The following is a 12,496-nucleotide window of genomic DNA, read 5'->3' on the forward strand; positions in this document are numbered from 1 at the left end:
GGAAGTGCATTTTACAAAGGTAAAATACTGCTACGTATTTATTTGCTCCAGTTTAGATACTGAAATTAAAAAATTATGCAAAACTATGGAAGGACAAAGCAAACATTCATGCTAAAGGAAAAGGAATGGAATTTGATAGCACGAGAGAAAAAGAAAGCTTAGATTGATCATGAAGCTCAGAGCCCCCAAAGTTGCTTCAGTGAAAGACCTACGTATGAAGATTCCAGTAGGGAACTTCACTCACGATTACCGAGGCTGCGTGAAGTTTGCAGTTCTGATTTACTGTTCAACAGCGGAAGGAAAGGTAGATTCTTACCTGCTCAGCGCAAACGCATAATGAAGCCTCACATGGTGGTGGGAAGCCAAGTCAAAAGTAGGCAGTTTTTCTAAAGTTTTCACCAGTTTCACAATGGAATCGTAATCCTTCCAAAAGAAGGGAATAATGAAGTTTTAAGTGGTTGTACTGAGTTACGCCTATATAAACTCCTCTTTGAACCAAGCATCTCTCATATCCTAGTAAGAAGTATTTTCAGTTCATTGTAAGTTTTATGGATTTCAGTTTCTTCAGTCTCAAAATGTAAATAGCCTGGCACTCAGAAATGTGAATATGCATGGTATTTAGCAGGGAAACACAATTTGGTCTCCTGTACTGCTCCAGTGTGGACCTGTGGAAAGTTTAGTACATCTACTTCATGATTAAAGTTGGCTTCAGGGGCTGAACACATATCAAAGTTCATATTGTGCAGACATTACAATGCTAACTACCTCTGAATTGAGGCATCCCAAAACTCTGAAGTAGGCATGAGCCACAAAAACAAAGTAAAAGAATCTTTCAATACCACAGTTTTTGAAGTAGCTTACTCAACTGACATATTTAAAAAAACAAACAAAACCAAAACCAAACCACTTCAACATGTTTAAGGAGTAACAGTTGAAATTATCTGTAAGCAAGCAATTACTAGCACTGTTCCAGAAGCTGAAATGCATATGAACATGTTATGCTTCCATGAGAAATGTCACAAGCATGGTGACAAAGAATACATAGACCTATCAATAGCAGAATTTTACCATACCCTTTAAGTAGGACATAATAACGCTGAGATGGAGAAGAGTTATTACATTTTGTACACTTTTTAGGTGCTGTTATAAAACAACAACACTTTTCTGCTATGTAAAGGCACGCTATAAACAGTGTAACTACAAAATAAAGTAAAAAGCAGCAGTGAAGGTAATGTAAAAGATTTTTACTAGTGTGCATTATTGTTAGTCTGTTATTATCTCCATATATATCTCTCGCTATATATTAGTTTGTATATACATTAGTTTGTTAGCACAAAATGCACTAAAAATTTCACTGAGAATGTAATTTAATATGGTTTAAATGATCTTAGAGCACAGTATTCGTACCTGGATGTCTCTGTAGGACAGCAGCAAGTTTATTACAATGTCAGCAGACAAGACTTCAACATTATCCACTCGCTGTCGAATCCTTGCCAGCTCTGCTGCAAGCTCTTTGCCCATGTAGAGGGTACGGGCCTTCCTGATGTCGTTCAGAATGGATTCCCGGAAATACTGGCTGGAGAGGGACAACTTCAGGTCAGCCTTGGGGGGCAGGTCCCTCACATTTGTTTTTCTGGCCCTGCAGCTCTCCCACAATGTATATGTGGAACATTTATTGATAGAGCAGTGTCAATGGAGAGACTTGGTCAAACTGAATTACTCATTATCAATTTGCCTCAAAAGAAGGCGACATGTCGCATCACCCTGAAGCAAGAGTCTGACATTTATATTGCCAACAGGAATGCATGAGTTTTACACAGGGGTACAAAAAGACAACTCACCTTGAACTAGCCTGTGCCACCTTCAAGAGCTGAATAAATCGATCCACCAGAGGTAAGCATATAGGCCCAAGCAGCGACTCAAAACTGGGCTGCATCAGTTCTGTTAGTCCCTTCATGAAACTGCTGTCACAGCAGTACACCTTGTTGTGTGGAGTTATCATATAAGGAACAAATATATAGTTCCCAGTGCACATCTGTAGGGAAACAAGGTGCAATATTTAGGGCAGTCATGGTGTGACAAGCCTCTGCATAAAACAACTGTGTATCCTACCTGCAGAATTTCACCTGTCAAAGGGAGATCTGCTGCTTACTTCAGCAAGACCAAGATTTTTACCCATGAAGTTTAGGATTACATAAATTCAATTTTCATCTCAAATATGATACACACCCGAAATGTATTCTTTCAGATTTCTGAACTGTTTCCTGCAAGATGAGTCTTTTTAGAAGCATCATATCTGACCTTAAAATAGTCAGTACATCAGTTCAATAGCAAAACAATTCTGAGGGCACACCTATTCACCCCGAAGCGGCCGGTGGACTCAAGGGAAGCTGACGAACGCTCTTTTCAAGGTGAGTGATGTTCAGAAGAGAGCAAGCACTCTGCCATTTAGTATAGTTAGGCTCACAGATGTTGAAAACAGTAACACAAGCTAGTTGTCTCACAACAGGAACACTGTAGAGAAAACTAATCCTCGTATGAACTGCGAAATGGCTCAAATAGTTTAGCATAACAAAGGCAAATGAAATACCCTGCTACGTAGTAAACCTTCCAAGCCAGTGGGACTTAAAACCATGCATATTTCATAATGGAAATACAGACACTTATGGAACGCCTTAGCATTGCCAAACTGTATTATTCCTATATAGCAATGTATGACAGATACTTTGTAAAAAAAATAATTTAAGATTATCTTCCAGGAACGAGGGAGGAAAGATGTCTGGTGCCTGTGGTATGTGTGTGAGCACAGATTTATGCACATAGAAAGTTTGCTGAATATTTGTGGTTCTGAAGGGTCTTATCTATGAGACAGCACAGCATCAAAATCAGGAGGAGTTCTGCCATTTGGCTCTTGAAGCTCAGACTCCACTACTGAAGTGGCCGGCAGCCCAGCAAGAAAAGCCCTAAGGAATCAATTCTTGAGATTCATTATTTTGGTACCCCTAAATTACTTCCGAAGTTAATTACTTTCTGGTCAGCTGCTCCTGCTCTCCCAGAAGTCAATACAGCAATGAGGACACCACTTCAGAGACTCCCCTGGCAAGCTGAGCTCTGTGCACTGAGAGATCAAATGCCCAGTAAGAGCTGTGTGCTTAAAACATGCATTTTAACATGCATTATTAGATTTTAAAAGCATGGAAGGATTGAGGTACTCTACTCTGTATAAATATATGCATATAGATATGTCAGTAAACATATATTTGTGTACAGATCAGAGATTGGCTATGAAGAATACAGGAATTACTTTTTTTTTAATTACACCTATTATACTATGAAACTTTAAGACCTCACTATAAAGGCAATCCCATCCCCACTTCTGAGATATATTGACAAACTGTAAAATTTAAAATTAATTGATGCAGGCGTTTACATGAGGTCCGCTGAGCTCAACTAACCCAGAACTTGGTTGGAGATTACAGCATACACAGACTTGCACAAAGATGACTTTAGTCTTCCTCCCTCAACAACTGAAAACTATTACAGTTGAATAACTAGAACACATTTTTCCGTGCATGAATGTAGCAGTTCCGAAGGAAACTTGAGAATTGGGAAGTGTATGACAATATTTTTAACAAGCAACTAAGCAGTGCGCTGCTAGAACCCAAACTGCTTGTCTTTACGATGGAGAACTGAATGGACACTTCTGCTCAAGAATATGCCAGCATGTAAGGCAATCAAACACTTTCAAGAGTGAATGGATGAACCTTTGACCCTGCTAAAACCTAAAAAGCCCCACAGTCAAAAGCACAGAGGGAATTATGAATTCAATGGAACCAGGTTCAGCAATTACAAGACAAGGGTGGGCAGTGACTGGCACAGGACCCACTCCTAAGCATGGGCAGACTATTCTCCAACCTTCCTTTTTTAAGTAAAGGAAAAAAGTTTGGTAAGTCAGAGCCAAAACAAAGGGTGAAGTAGCTACAGTTATCCTAGGGCAATCATTTTACTTCCTAATACTTATTCAGTGCATTAAAAATAAATTCAAGACTGCTCGCAGGAAGGCCTTCTCAGACTTCTGGCACACTGCTTCCAAAGCTCAGGTCTTAATTAAAAATCAACCCTGAAAAAGGATATTTCTAACTTTTGAAATCCACAGAACCCAAAGTTTATCCTGGCATAATGGTTAGGCCATCTAACCTAAGTACTGGAGTCTTCATATATAATCCTACAAGCAGGAAAACTACTCTCCCTTCAGAGGCCAAGTGCTCCATTACCGAGCAAGAGCTCTTATAAACTGATCCCAAGTGCACCTTCTGCAGGAAGCAGGTATCTATTTCAGTGGAGCAAGAGGGCCAGCAAAAATTAGTTTACATGCATTTTTCCTGTTACCTGAGGGGAGGAGGGGAAAACCTGTTTATATGATAAAGCCTGCTATAGAAGATATGCAAACCTGGTAGCCTTTCCTGGTAGCCTTTGGAAGCAGCGGACAAGCAAGAACTTAACAGAAGGCGGCAGGAGAAACTACTACATGGGAAGAAAACAGAAGAAAATAAAATCAATTCAATCATCCAGAGGGCCCCCAGGGTTGTCAGGGAATTGTCTCAAGGCAGAACCTCACCTTGCTCCTCAGTGGCAAGTAGTGTGGGAACACACTGGCCTTTCCCTCAGCCAGGGCATGACAGTTATGTTTTGTGGGGAGCTCTGTATCTCTGAAACCTCTTAAATGTGGCTGAAATTCATCAGACAGGACAGGCAGATATAGAAAGAGGGTGGAGGATGAAAAAACAGTACAAGCTCTTAAGTTTCATTTCCTTAGGAAACAGGCTTAAAAAAAAAAAGAACACACACATGCAGAAAAGTTAAGAAACACAAAGAAATATTCACCTAAATTTCACTTTCCTAGCTAAAGAGTACATTAGATACTTAACAGCTGAACCTGACAAGGGCAGACATGCAGTGGCTCTGGTGACAAAAGAAAAAAAAATTAAAAAATAATCAAACATTATGTATCATTTATTAAAGGTGGAATAAAGATAAGAAAACAGTGATGGTACAACTGCTCCTATATAATACAGTCTATGGTCTCCCACTATGGAGAAACATATTTTGTCACCATCACAAATTCTAACTACAAAGAGCTCAACCCTGACTAAATTTGGGCAACAACTGGGATGGGAGCCCGAGAGGACCAAGCTGTGGGGGTAGCAGCTGAGGAGCTGCTCCAATGTCAGACAGCTCTACACCTTCTTCCCTCATTCCCAGATTATGAAACCTCTGCCTCAGCCACTTTTATTTCCTTTCTCACCTTTCTTTGTCAAAATATACGCTACACTTAAGTCAGAAAGGATCAGCTAGTCTTTCTGATACATGCTTCCTATCTGCTCACACATTGCTTTGCATTTTGACTTAGTGCACATTATTCCACTTGGAAGTTTAAATATATTCCAGTTATCCTATTAAAATCTGCCCTGTAACACACCATCCCAACTCTGATCTCACAAACTCTGATATTCTTTCCTAACCCTAATTAACTTCACATTAGGTTCTAAGTTTGCTGAGCACCCAAGACAAATTGCCGTTTTCCTTTGATCCATTCCTCTGACTCGCCATACCAGGTACAATGAAAGTAACAGAATCAAGTCATTCAAGAAAAATGGGCAATTTTTGAAGAAGTAACACCTTAAATCCAATTGCAATATTCTCAGTTATGTTAACATCTTTTAAAAAACATGAGTAGCCTAAAGGGGCTTCAAAAGTGGGTGGAAATAGACCCCCCCCAATCAACAATAGGTGCTACAAGTTTGATTTTCCAACCCTCTCTCTTTATAAATCCCTCATTATTTAAGGTTCAAAAGCTCAAGTTACACTACTGAAAGTTAGAAAGTGATTGCAGGTCACCTGAGCTGTGAGCTAAAAGGCATTATTGAAAACATCAGGGGCTGGGACAGGCCACAAGTGTACACACAGATAGTTACTATGGTTCAGCCTGATGCAGAAGAACTCAGGACATTAGATAAGGTAAACTTGGCCTGAGCTCTCAGATCAGCTGAACTCGTCATATCTAGGAGATATGAACATACATATCTTTGACAGCTTTGGGCCAGCACACTCAGTACCTGGCAATGTCAGGCCACCTTCCGAAAGACCATGTCATAACCCACTTCATCAAATCAGTCAGACTAATCAGAAGGCAGAAGTACTGCCCGGAGACAGCTACACATGCATAAAGGCTTACCACCAAGTAACAAAATCAACATTTTTGCCAATGTTTTAATTGGCTTATATTTTTTAAATGTCCCTTCCTAACTTACCGTGCAAAACTAAACAACTCCAGAGTGTGTGTAATTTCAGATCAGACACAGCCGTAAGGTTTTCTTAATAGCTCTACAGTTACAGAATTTAAGACTATGCTGCTCCTAGCTAGACCTACTGGTCACTGGAACATTAAGCACATCCTTCTTGTTTGATATCCTTTTTCAGCTTCTGAAAATAAATTAAGATATTACATATCTGTATTTAAGAGAGAATAAAAATGCATAGGCTATCGTTATATTTTAACGATCACAATAAAAATATAAAAATGCCCTTCTTTCAATATCCCTCTCTAATGCAGAACTGTTGCTTCTGAAAGGGGCAACCTTTCGGAAATTCAATTTGGAGACCATGTCTTTAAAAGAACATCGTGTAATACGGTAAACACTATTCTCTCCCCCACAAATACATCTGACAGTACAGAAGATTTTTCTCTGGAAGTTGTACAGATAAAGACGACATGGTGCTATGCAAGTGAGCATTTGAGTTCTGCCCAATTAATGCTCAGATCTTGAATTTTACTTCAAAAGGAAGAAGAAAACTTGCAAAACCCCAAGGAGTCAATGGTGTGCAGTCCTCCCAGTTCCCTGAGGGTCTTTACTAACATGACTCTGTTGGAATCATTTAACAGCCAAACATCCACAAACAGAAGAAAGTTGCCTTCAAAGACAAGCAGTGTGAAAGAAAACAAAAATCCCCCCAAACAAAACCATGATGAATGGGAGAATCTGGCAGAATCCCATCTATTTTCCTAAGCTTCAGGTCAGAATCCACCAATGTAACTTTTTTTTTTTTAATAAATAAAATGAGCTGAGGTAATAAATATAGCCAGTATCTCTCACAGTGGGAGCTTCTGTGACTGTTCTTCCTGCTGACTCTCCTCTAATTAAGATGAGCTTTTTTGCATTTCTCATACTAGTTCTTTTGAGAAATATCTGCTCTGATCTCAATTCTTCTGATGAGATTTTTCTTAAAGGCAATTCTCTGCCTGCACATGGCATTGCATGTAGCAGATAGCAAAACCCTAAACCAAGTTATTAAATCTGTTACCTCCATCCCCCAAACACACAATAAATCAACATGTGCTGATGTTTTAATGAATACAGACTCAGTTTGAGCTTACTTCAAATCCCATTCAAATGAATGGCAGCCTTGCTACTGATTTGAAACGGAACATAAGTAAGCCTCACACCTCAAATGAACTGAAACACAGAGACTGGGTCTACTCTTTCAAATACTTCCCATTTTCTTTGGGAATATATTCTTTATACACCCAGCAATAACATTCTATTGCAACCATGCCACATCCTAAATGCTTGTTAAAAATCAGCATACACTCTGTATGGTCCTTGCATCATATTCACACAGGAAAAAAAAGTTTTCAGTTTTTCCAAGGAAAGTACGTGTCAAAGAATTCAAAAAATTAATGAACAAGCAAGACATAGTAATGTATCATAAATAACAATAAAAACCACAGTTGTCATTATCAACAAAATATTTACTGGATGTTACTACACAGCATTCTTACATACTTGGATACCAAAAATCAAACTGACCCCAAATTATTTGTCAGCTGGGGTATTAAAAATATTTCCCCTATTTCCACAGTGACAGAGACCAATAGCTAAACATATCCTATGGGACCTACAGTCTTCCAGCAGAACCTGTGTGGAGGGTCCAAGCTCTCAGATGCCTCTGGCATGCCTCACCCAGGGTCACTCGTTCTCCCGCTCCCGGTGAAGGCGTGCTACACCAAGCTGTCTCCCAAGCTACACCTTAAACAGGAGGCAGTTAGGAAGGGCAGTGGAAAATAAGTAAAAATTACAATCTCCGCTCCCTCCAAGTGTCAGAAAAGGCAGATACTAATAAAAGTCCTCAGCCATACAACATGAACCCTGTTACTTAACCGCCAATGCCTGCTGGTCAGCTGCCCAGCAGAATGGTTCCCATGGCCTCCCCACCGACCTTCCGCTCAGGCCAAGTGGCTGTACCACGGTCTCCCACCCCGGGCAGCTCCCCAGGCTACCTATCACTCTGACCTGGTGCAAGCAAGCAGCCTGAGCCAAAAGGCGAGCACCATCTTGAGGTGTTACTTACTGCAATTGGTTGCAAATCATATCTATAATTTTTTTTTTTAATTTTAATAAATGGCCATTTGGAACCTGGCCTGCAGCTTTTCTCCAAAGTTGGGAAAATTCAACCCAGGGAGAATAAAGATGAAATAAAAAACTGGTGAGCTAAAGCAAGCAAAGTAAAGCTATAACCTTTACACCAGCATCTCCTTATGACTGAAACTCTTTACTAGTCATTTCTAAAATGCCTCTGCTGCTTGGTTGACCTCAAAAATCAGATTAACAGCAAAAACTAAACTTAAGCTTTCAAATATCAAAGTAACTGCCTCCTGTGGAAGTATCACTCCCTGTGAAAATGTATGGTTTTTGGTATTACTGCAACATTTGGAAAAGGTCCAACTAAATAGCTATAAAACCACATATAACAGGAAATGAGCCTATGTTATCTTGCGCTGCTCTGCCCTGACAGGCTCCGGGCTGCTTATCCTAGCTATGCAACATTCTATTGACTATTATTAGGAAACACAAAAATCCAGTCAGAACAAAGAACAAACCAGGTGGTAATGGATTTCTTTTTTTTTTCTCCCCACTACTTTTAGGTATACAAGGTTCAGGAAAAGCAAACACAATGCATTTCAGTTAGAGATATATAGATACATACACGCACGCACTTGTTTTGCAGCCTTTTTAATCCCCCGGTGCCAGGGATACCGTTGTCCTGTTACAGCTGATGTTTGCGTGCTATTAAAAAACAAGTTCTAGAACAGCAGGATTAAACTCCTGGTTTATTCATACGTGAATTCCATTTTTTCATATTTGCAACCTCCCATAAGGATTTGTATGACTATTTTTGGTAAGGATGGGCATCACAGTCACAGCCTCCCAAGAACAGCACCTCTGTCATACCCATCTACCCAAGAGTCTTACAATTTATGAAGAAACTTGATTTTCATGAAGTAGGAATTACATTCAATAGTTAGGCATGCATCAACATTGTGAAAAGTCTACTTCCAGGTAATTTAGCTAACATCATGCCAAAAAACAAGGAAGGGGGGGGGAATCAGTTGCGGAGTTGCTAAGCCAGTTTCACTGAGTTCCCTGTTCTAATCCCTGGGAAAATACTTCCTCCCAGAAGAGATGTTATGTGGGTGCACTTGAAAACATCCGAGACTCTCGAGGAACACATTCTTTTTGTGGCATACATTGAAACATTTCTAAAAGTGACAAATGGCAGTTTCACAGCCACCTATCCAAATTTAAATGGGAAACAGAACAATCCTTTCTCAAGCAGATGAAGGCCAAGTTCTCATACCTATCCTTGAGCTTCAGGGACTGTCATTTAAAAATAGGACAAGACGACAACATCTCCCCTTTATTCTACTGTACCAGTCATCTCCTGCTGGGAGAGAGCGCTCTTCCCCCTACCCTCCCCGAGACACTGCATTAGTCACATATCATTTTCCCTAGATCCTGGGACACCCGAACAAAAATACAGAATGCAATACATTCATTCACAAGAAAGGCCTTACTGTTCTCTTTCGTTTTGCGTAAAGGCCTAACTGATCATTTACCCCACTTTCATTAGAGAAAGGCAAGAGGTTTCCTAGCACGTTATTCACAGCAATCTGTGACACTCTAAAAAGCACTTTTTGGTTAAGAGTTCTACAGAAATTCTATATGGAAGCCTCTTTGCTTTTATTTTATGAAAAATAAAATGTAACTTAAAATGCCGCATTAGGGCCAAAGCTTGCACTGGTTTTGAAGCCATCTTTAGAAGCTATCAGCTATAGTAGATAACTGCATCCTTTTCAAAGAATCATCCTTCATATTGGCAGTGTCAGTACTTAATCCATTAATTTCACCGTTAAATAAAAAAGTAAAACCAGGAATACTGCAGTTTTTATGACAGTTTTAACTCTGTGGGAAATAAAACCTGACCAATTTTTAAAATTAAATATTTCATATGTCCCTTAGAAAAGTTTATTCAAATATATGGAAGTGTACAGCATACACATAGCACCTCAGGATATCTGCACACCACTGATTAACCACTATAAACTTGTATCTTAACATATATGGCTACCAGTAAGTCCTGAAGGGAAGCCAAGAACAACTCAACATGCCAGATATATATTCTGACATGACTGGCCCTGCTGCTCTGGAACAAACCACATTGAGAAAGCAGTGTTCTCACAGTCGCAGGTCTGCCTCCCTTGAACTTGGGAGTGAAAAGGGGAAGGGAGATTTGCAAGGCCAACCTCAGAAACCAGAGGGCTGCCAAGGTGCAGAAACCTATAGTTTAATGACTGGCAGTCACAGATAGACTACCGGGATCTGCCCTGCATTAGGACTAACAGGCTCCAGGACTCAGCTTCTAAAAATAAATACACACTCTCTCTCTTTATAAATATATATATTTTCATAGCTGTAGCCATGAGTTTCTAAAACAAGCATCAGTTTCCAAATAACTCTCATTTTCAATAGAGTATTTTTTTAAAAACACTGAAAAACACTGTACAGAAAAAAAACCACAACGAAATGACAGATGTAAACGGTGCATGAAAAAAATACAACAGACAAGTAAAGGCAGCAATGAGAATACCACTGATAGATGGAAGCAAAGAAAGACGTGAGCCTGGTACCTAGCAACAAAGTGATATACACAGATTTGCTGCTAGGATTTCCAGAATTCTGCATTTAGCTCTGTGCAATACAGTAGGAGAGTGTTAAATGATTCAAGTGGAAAACATAAGATAAACAACATTAAATGGAACAGAAGTTTGGAATGCCTAGAATTCAACTGGCACCTAGAAATCATACTTACATTATTCTTCTGGCAAATAATTTCCTGGAATAAAAAAAGAAGAAAAGAAATAATGTTGGTAGCACTGAACAACTACCAGGAAAGATATCTGAGCAGTATGACTTGCTAATATTAACATTTACACACACACGACAGGAAAAGACTGGTTGTCTTTTCTGTCAAATCAATGTAAGTCAAGTATTGTCTCAGGAGAGACAAAATTACTATGGAACCAAATAGATACATACTTCTTATATATCCACAGGAGCGTATGTACTGTGTGCATGTCCATACCCCTCCCTATATAAATTTTCCTAAACAGATGCTGTCCAAAAGTTGACTATTAATACACATCTACTCATATTTGAGAAGTATAGTAAGTAACATTGTGCTGCCAGCAGAAGAAACTGGGAAGAATAGTATGAGCAGTATTTCTATGAGGTCTTAAAATATTCCAAAACTGGTTGAAATTCACATTGCTCTAATAAATCTGACGCAAAGAACGTATCTTCACATTTTAAATGTAAAGTTTGTGCAAGAACCCAGAGCACACACAGATGGAAAGAGCTGGTTCTTGCACACTAATCTGGGTGGTACAGCCCAAGTGTGAACCACTTGTGGACAAGTGACCTCGTTTTCAGGAAGATCCGTCAGCAAGTTCTGATCCCAGCAACCGATAACCCTGCCAGATTTATCAGACAGCTGCGCTACACCTCTGCCACTGGGACCACTGCGCAGCTTCACCTACACCACGGCGTTAAAAACAAACGCGTGTTAAACCAAGGCACCTCGTACTTTCCATGTTGCATAAGTTAGGCTTCCATAAAACTGCTCTTCACCCTGTCGAGGAGGCACGTTTCACATACAACTGCTGCTAGCTTTCGAAGCGTGGGACATAAATATCTATTCAAACCCACCAGCACGAGCTGGGACATCTTTCACTAGATCAGGTTGCTCAAAGTCTTGTCCTGCCTGATCTGATGTTCATATAGAGGAACATTCTACCAGCAAAAATTTACCTACATTGTACCGCAGTTTTGTATTTCCTGCATTTTCATGATCACTTTCAGTTTTTTCACTCACCCTCTTCTACACAAGATTAAAACTGCACACACACTCCTGCATTGTTTCTACTCGGTCTGCTGGCTGTAACAAATACAGGAACAAACATTGCCTCAGAAGGTGCCCAGGCATGCCCAAAACTGCTTTTTTCAGGCAGTTACTAAATGATAAAGAAAGGGTCTTGCTCTCTGACAACTTTCCTGCAAACTTCCAAAGCAGAAGCATGGGCCCAGCTCAAAGCTCAAGG

At 39.8% G+C, this 12,496-nt stretch overlaps 1 protein-coding gene across 1 annotated transcript in view; it reads right to left on the reverse strand.

Moving 5' to 3' along the window:
* Positions 1-12,496, reverse strand: part of MAP3K5 (mitogen-activated protein kinase kinase kinase 5) — a gene marked incomplete at its 3' end in the record, with an annotated part of 116,923 nt that overhangs the window by 65,295 nt on the left and 39,132 nt on the right. Inside the window, exons 3-6 of the mRNA XM_081997847.1 lie at positions 11,209-11,232; positions 1,842-2,035; positions 1,408-1,576; positions 317-423 (exon numbers count right to left, since the gene is read on the reverse strand). Of these exons, the coding sequence (XP_081853973.1) occupies positions 317-423; positions 1,408-1,576; positions 1,842-2,035; positions 11,209-11,232 (494 nt within the window). The remainder of the gene's footprint in view (positions 1-316; positions 424-1,407; positions 1,577-1,841; positions 2,036-11,208; positions 11,233-12,496) is intronic.

This window comes from Phaethon aethereus (genome assembly GCF_964289735.1).
Source record: "Phaethon aethereus genome assembly, chromosome: 3".
Taxonomy (NCBI): Eukaryota; Metazoa; Chordata; class Aves; order Phaethontiformes; family Phaethontidae; genus Phaethon; species Phaethon aethereus.